The following is a 7,946-nucleotide window of genomic DNA, read 5'->3' on the forward strand; positions in this document are numbered from 1 at the left end:
TTTTTCCCTTAAAACAGGCACTACAAAAGACAAAATCATATTATATCGCATGATTCATTATAATACTTATGTAAGTAATGGTTTCTTTTTAATTTATGTAGTTTATAATATTTCTTTCTCATTCTCTCTTGCACGCTATTGCCCGGTTATAACCTTAGCCCTCACTGCCCTGGCAGTGGCTGGCGTTGGCTGGAAGAGATCTCTTTTAGAGTTTATGTTGTATTTATTTGGTGCAATAAAGAATAATAAATGCAATTTGTTACTCTGAGGTTTTCAGCTACAATTATGTGTAACCTACATAGTTTTAGAAGTATTATATACTAACTTTCACCTACCACAATAAACTAGTGCTTTTTTTAAGTATTACATTTAGTGTTACTATTCCACTAGCAAATTAGCATTTCTGATCATGCAATATCGTCATAAAGGATTCCTAAAAACAAATTATATGATGAAATTTCATTTTAAACTTTAGATTTCCCGTACATCAGATTACCGTAGATCTGGGTCAGCAGTCCTGTGCTGTATTAGTTTGTAATGCAAAACGACCGTATGTAAAAAATTACGGTATCTTTCACGGATTTAGTAGTAAACTGTTCGACATCTCAGCGATCTCTATTACTACTACAAAAATGTCGGTATCGCGCTGTCGGTATATCCCGTTCCCCTTATACAGCATAATGTCACTACGTCAGTCATCTAGGTAGTTCTAGGTAAACAACGTTCACGGGGTTTTTGCATTATAAAGTTCGTATTCTCAAATCCAAGTTGGCGTTACAAATTAAAAAATACTGGTTTTAGTATAGTGACATTATCATTCTCAATGTGCGTTATCACAATATAATATGATTTTGTCTTCTGCCCCCGCTTCTCTTTAATTCGATGTTCCCTTATATAATGCTTGTAAGTAAACAGTCGGGACGTAATAAAACATTGACCTTCCAAAAGTTCATGATTCCTGTTTTTAAGGGGTTCTTCTCACGCAAATGAAGAACATGGTACGTTTAGACATTTATGTGGTGTCAAACTCAAGGGTAACTCACATTAGACAGTAAAATTGGTAAAGTCAAAAAATCATTGCGATTCTCCTGGCTAGTTTGTTACCCTTTCTGTTTGAAGTTTTAAACACATTATCGTATAAGTCATCTACGTATACATTTCATGTACTACGTCCGTGCTACATTATGTACATTTTGCCACGTGTATATAGTATATAGGCCCTTACACAGAATTATATAATAAGATATATGATACGTAAAGAGGAATTGTAGAAGAGGTACTTTCTAAGTCTTATTAATTGCAAAGGTCAACATTTATTCATACTTAGATTCAATTAAATCCAATTAAATTGTTCAATTAATTGATACTACTATTGGATTAAAATTATAACAATAAAAACAATATTTAATTTTTTTACACATGGCAAGTATTTGTTTTAAATTTACAATTTGTTTACTACAGTTTTGAATACATACATAGATAGTAATTTTACATTGATATGATTATATTAATTATTTGTCGGCTTTATAAGATAGTTTTGCAGTGTAAACCATACTTTTATATGTATATATCTGTAAACCAGCATCTCAGTAAAACCATGTAAAACTTTAAGCACGGTGTAAAAGTATACTATTTACTCCGTGCTTTAAGCCCTATAAGCCAGTATTTAGTGATGTACTGAATGAACATCGGGATACTCGAAAACCACGAATATATCCGAACACTGTTTTTATCTATTTGCATTTATACGAAACTTTTGTAAGAGTTTCAACGATTTTCGCATAAAACCATACACCCTATTCTTCATTTTTTCCTTCATTTTGGTTTCAATTTTCATTTAGGTTTTCAATTTCCATATAACATCAAACATGGAAATGGTGTAATTGTAAATAATTGTAATTGTATAGCAGTTACAGTGCCACTTAGGGTTTTAAAACGCAAAGATCTGAAGGTCACTGCCACTGCTTGTCACCCTGAGACAAGTTGACAAGTTTCATGTGCCTCTAATTCCACCAGCACCCTTACCCTTCAAAACCGGAACGCTGTAATCACAGTCACGTTACTGCTTGGCGGCAGAAATAGGTTAGATGGTGGCGGGAGCTCAACTGCTACTGAAAGCATATTTTTGCCATTTAGTACTTAAAGTTATAAACAAATCACTTATTAAAACTACAACTTATAATCGTGGTAACAGCGGTCGGAAATATTCGTAGTTTTTTAGTTTTCACGGTGTTTATTCTCTACATCTGAAGTACTCTCTCTCTCCGTGAAAATGATACCGAGATATTCCAGCTCCCATGATTAAATTAAATAAGAAATTATAATTAATGAAGAATCAGTATAGTAATATTTTCAACTAACAAAACTGAAAATAATAGCTGTCATAATCAATCTCAATAGCTGTCATTTTTTTAAATAGTTATTTAGAAATAAAATAAATAACATTCACCTACTGTATAATGTAGATTACATTGATATGAGTTAATTTAAACTAACATTAAATATTAAATACATAATGTTAAAACAAAAAACTACTTACATTCAAATTAAGTACGAAATTAAACAACTATATAAAGTTACTTCATGAAACTAAAAAATGTAACTTTTCGTGTTAGCTTCTTAACGTCGCTAAATGCACAAAACAATAGTTTAAGGACGACGCTCTGGGTTTTGACAATCATTAGCAGAATTTAACCTTGTTTTATAGCTCGGCAAAACTCGTGGCAAGCTCCGGCGGGACATCAACGAATGCCTCGTTTAAATTAACTAAATAAGCCACTTGTCAGATTTAAGTAGATGCAAAATGCAACGGCCTTTTTTATTTAATTTTTTTGTTGTAGCAACATCGACAAATGTTACGTATGGTAATAGTGTGATCGCCGAGTTCGGATACTCGCATACGTCAATGAGTTTTACTTAGTTCTCCGAGCGTTTGGGACTAGCGCTTGTGACTAGCTTAGTGCTTCTTTTTCACTAAGTCGTGTTGTTATTTGATTAATGTGTAAAGTCAAAACCAACGCCGTCATAACAGGGTCCACAAAACATTTTGTCTTTTAACTCGTAATCAACGTCACGTCGTATGTAATTATTTGTTTTCATCAGTCATCAGATGAAAATACTATACTAAAATTGTTATAAAAAAATCTTATATTCTAAAATTTTTGTCTCTGAATACAGTACTGTAGTATGATGATTTTTGTGTTTTGCTTTCAATGGTCGATGTAATGGGCATAATCATGGCCCATCCGCAATTCTATACGAGTAAAGAAAACGATAACAGAGAAAAATACTTATTTCCTATAGACTTTCGACCTTTAGGTCAATTTGATGAAACAAATTTTCAAATATTAACTTTTGTGACACAAAAAAGAAATCCTCGTCCGAAAGCCTATTTTAGTGTCACAACACTAGAAATTGTTTTCTAATTATTACGCATCTGTTCCCTTGCCGAATTTAGCCCATACTTGGCAGCCCTTTAGTCTTCCATATGCTGAAGTTTTTCGAGATTAAACGGTAGCTGTTTAAAGGTCATCACCCACTTTAGTGCTAGTACGAAATCAGCGTCTTTAATATTAAAATTGCAATGCTAATGATCCGAATGGTTAGCGCAGACATTTGTATCTGTAATCAACTAATTGTACGATTTAAATATACTGCAAACTCTACAGCACATGTACGACGCGTAAAATTGCTTATATTGTTTATAGGGTACAAGGAAAACCATAAAGCGCTTCGCACAAAAATTTGCATTAATGCATCGTAATATGTCTTAAGATTTCGGGAGGGAAAATTTGTCTTATTTGTCTTTTCCTTATGTTGGCATGTAAACTTCTGACCGTGAATACCAACATTCATAAATTCGCAATAAATTTGCTAATATAACCCTTTCCTCTATAAAGGGGTAAAAGTAGTCATTTAAATACTGGAATAATCTTAAAGAAATTCCTATTAATGACTAGGGTACGCAAAATCTCAAAATCCCATTTTAATAAATGTGAAGATGCACCGTTCAATACGCAACAGCATCGCCGTTGCGGCTTCTTACAATGAATTCACGTTTGCTCTACAACCCATTGCTTACGAGCATAATGCTGATGAGAGTAGAACAAGGTTGTTCAACCCTAAGATTGTATACAACCTATGATAATAGGAAAATAACTAACACTGAGCATTCTCAGATTTCATTCGATCGACTTTAAGTACGCACATTATATCCAAGCTTTCAATTGACAAGTGACAATTGAGACTTCAATTTCGGTTTAATGATAAACAGACTGTAATAACGACTACGTGCACGACATTAACGTCGCCATCGTAGCCGCGGGTGCTACGTTATACGAAACCTCTTGTACTAATATAATTTTCATCACACTTGCATGTAAATAGTATCATTGCATGCAGGCTAACTTGAATATAATGCCCCAAATAAAACCCTCCCGCCTTTTTTCTTCTCGTTACAGCCATAGTCGTGTAATGAGAAAAAAAAAGGCCTGAGGGCTTCACCTGGGGCATTATTGACAAGTTGGCCTGCGTGCAATCATATTATTTACGTGCAAGTGTAATGAAAAACATTGTATTTCACGGGCAGTACGATCATTACGAACCTCGACTCCGAAAGCCCTCAGTCTTCGACTTCGGGTTGCTAGTGGAGCCTCGTACGTAATTCCTTATTTACCGCCCTTAACACATAATGTATTATATTTATTAAAATTTTTTTTTTCATGTAAAACAGACACGCTTGGCCATAATCTAGTCCAACGTTAAGCGTGAAAAATGGCTATTCTCTCTAGCCTTGAATTTTCAACAGAAAAACTGGAATTTTGAACAGTTTTCGGGAAACACTGACGAACTCCATTCCTTTGGCATATGCATTAGAAAAGTCCAAGCAAAGCGCTTCCTGCGAATAGGCGGTAAATTGATATAAGTATGGAGCGTTCTGGATTTCGTATCGACAACAATATGTCGTCTCAAGTAAACATTACAGTATGTACGAAGCCCAATATTAATCAGCTTTCTGTTCAATTATGAGCAGCGCGTTTCCCTTGCATATACCCCTCCCACCGCTTCGCCGTATTCAATAGAATAGGGTCATTATCCAGCCCGGCTAACAAATACAACTGGTTTATATGAGTAGCGTGGTAGTCCCACCTTGCAATGTTAGGGCTTACGCCTAAAGTAAAATGCCGTAAGTCGTAGAAGCTGCCGCTGCCTGTGTCAAACAACGGAAGTAAGGTTTTGAGTGACGTCATACCGTCGTCGAACATTTTCTTGGCGAGTGATATAGAGTTTTCTCCCTCGATGACGTGCAGGTCGTATAGGCCGAGAAGAGTGTAGATGAAGCCGTTCAGGACGAACAGGGGTGGTTTTGTCGGATACTCTTCGTACCTGAATAAATAAATGTGTTTTACGCTACAAAAACTCGTTTTACGATAGTGCTTGTATTTAAAAATATAAGATTGAACTAATTGAGTCTAAGGTTCAAAAATAGAATCCAGAGCGTAGCGAAACACGCAACTTTTCACCTCACTATAGCGAGGAAAATGAAAGATGAAAGAAAACCAGTTGAACCATAACAAATCAGCGCAGTTCGACCAATGGTATTATACTTGTAAACAATAGATGCGCAATCTGCGCCTTGAAACGGCCCCACGGCACTGTTGTCCACAGGCAACAGTGACATCAGTCACCATCTTGAATTCGAGTGAGTACAACGTCACCGAGACATGACAAAAAAGTATCAAAAATGGTGAAATAAGTAATAATAATAATAACACACACACTCAACATACCCCCGCACTAGGGAAACCCTGTGTCGCGGGTGCCATGGACACACACATTGACAACCACAAATTACACCCAAACTCACGAGAGAAACAAATGTAAGTCATACAAATATTTCTCCCGGCCCGGGAATCGAACCTGGGACCTCTGCGTGGCAGTCCGGCATGGTAACCGTTCGACAGAGGCAGTAATTAAAATTTGCAATTCTCGGTTCGAAAATTATCATAAAACTACTGAGGTTACTTTCAACAGGTAAGTTTGCTTTTGTTTGTTTAGATTGTCGTAAATAAAAATAAAATAAATTTATTTTAAACATCAATGTTGCCAGTAAATCAATTTTCATTTGCCAATAATATTGGGAGTTAACCTTTCATTCGTTCAGAAAGTAATTCAAGTTTATTCGTTGTAACGTTTTAACGTAAAGCGTAACCATAATACTATTAATACGTAATACTATTAAAAATGATATTTTGTTTGTTTCCCGGTATACCTAAAGATCGAACACGCAGGGCGGAGTGGTTAAAAATTATACGACTTTTACGGAAAGATACGTTGAGTAATAAAACACAAGGCAATTGTATAACAAGCTAATGGTGCAATAATAAACTATAGTTAAATATTTGTGTATCAAGTAATTTGTAATACCTACCATTTTATGAATTTGTTTTCGTTAAATAGAAACAGAAACTTTGTCGGAAGGCAGTATTTTTATAGATAAAGGTTATCCAATAAATAAAAAATACTAGAAAAGCAATGAATTAGAAAGCCATCTCTTCATATTTTAAAAGAACTATGAATTCCAGGCGTGAACTCTTAAGTTCATACACTTTCATGTATATTTCACTTACACGTTCATTCCATTTCTGATAACTATCTATCTCCACTGTCTCTTTCCACCAGTAAGGCTACAAGAAATTAGGGAAAATTGTTTCTAAACCGGTAACACTGGTCGTATCCCTATGACTATCTCGTTTTGACATAATAAGTTTGACATTAGAAAAAAAGAGACAAATATATTTTTCTTTGAAATTTCAATCAGTTTCAAAACTAGCCTTTAAATTTGCAAATGGTCCCACATTTTAGACAACTGTTTGTAAGACATTGCGTCTCTATTGTTTATGCTCACTGAGTTCGACGAATTAAAATAATTTAATAAACAAAATTAGTTATCGTTAGGAGACGAAACTATTTTTCTGGATATAAATCGCATATATTAGTTTCTTCAAACTAACCAACGTTTCATAAACAACAACTTTTGTTTCATGAAGTCTAATAACCCATCAGGTTTTACTTAAGGTACAAGTGGCTATTTAAATTATAACTACCGCTAGAGATCTTCTGATTCTTATCAGGAGAATCTGCCTTACGAATGAGCAATAGTGTTAAATCAATTTGGCCATTTGAAGAGTAATTTACTTACCTAACCATAGTTATTAGGAATTTGAATGGACAGGTGAAAAATGAACAATACTGACCACACGTATTTGTCCATCCACATGGCTTTGACCCCTCCCTCGTGGCTGGGCACGTCGAGCAGGTACAGCGCCTTCTTGGCGGCGCTCAGGTACGCCGCGTCGCGGCTGCGGTGGTACGCCCGCGCCAGCACAGAGATCGCGTGACCTTGGCTCATTGCTGAATGCCTGCCGAACACAAATGGGTACTTTCATTTGCAGAATAATTTAATCCTCGATTTCATAAAATCACAAGTCAAATGATGACTAATTACTCAATTAAAAAGGTACCACAATTTCGTTTTGCTAAGGTAAACGATTCATTTATGGGGAACTGTACACGTTTTTACAATAAAATTCCGGAGCATATATTAAGTTTATCATTTCCTAAGTTTAAAACTTACATTAAAAATATTTTAATTGAAAAGACATATTACAAAATTGAAGAGTATTTGTTTGATAAAGATGTAAAGAAAGACAACAAGAGTCGAGGTTCCACACATTTATGATTCAAAGTGTATTCCATAGCATTTAAGTTAATTCGAAAAGAGCAATCCGTAGAGTTTCTTGCTTGTCCTTCTCAGGGAGATCAACGCAGTGAACGAGCAGTAAGTTAAAAAATGACGTTTTCAAGTGTAAAAATGTTACCTATGGAATATATGATCGTATGGGATTCAGCTACCGAACTCGGCACAATGTTAAACCAACTCAACA

The 7,946-nt window shown here is 35.2% G+C and overlaps 1 protein-coding gene across 1 annotated transcript; it reads right to left on the reverse strand.

The window, feature by feature from the left end:
• Positions 1-4,736: 4,736 nt before the first annotated feature.
• Positions 4,737-7,421, reverse strand: LOC113237580 (D-glucuronyl C5-epimerase B). The gene is made up of 2 exons (XM_026474148.1): positions 7,257-7,421; positions 4,737-5,385 (listed from the first exon to the last, which is right to left on the reverse strand). The coding sequence occupies exons 1-2, from the start codon at positions 7,409-7,411 to the stop codon at positions 5,019-5,021; spliced, it is 522 nt and encodes a 173-aa protein (XP_026329933.1). The 5' UTR covers positions 7,412-7,421; the 3' UTR covers positions 4,737-5,018.
• Positions 7,422-7,946: the final 525 nt, after the last annotated feature.

Source organism: Hyposmocoma kahamanoa, unplaced genomic scaffold, assembly GCF_003589595.1.
Source record: "Hyposmocoma kahamanoa isolate Upper Pololo Valley unplaced genomic scaffold, ASM358959v1 93, whole genome shotgun sequence".
Taxonomy (NCBI): Eukaryota; Metazoa; Arthropoda; class Insecta; order Lepidoptera; family Cosmopterigidae; genus Hyposmocoma; species Hyposmocoma kahamanoa.

Excerpts from the sequence above, each read along its gene's own strand:
- LOC113237580 (XM_026474148.1), bottom strand. The coding sequence starts at position 7,411 with ATGAGCCAAGGTCACGCGATCTCTGTGCTGGCGCGGGCGTACCACCGC. Across the intron at positions 5,386-7,256 it reads TGGATGGACAAATACGTGTG|GTACGAAGAGTATCCGACAA; the intron begins GTCAGTATTGTT and ends TTATTTATTCAG.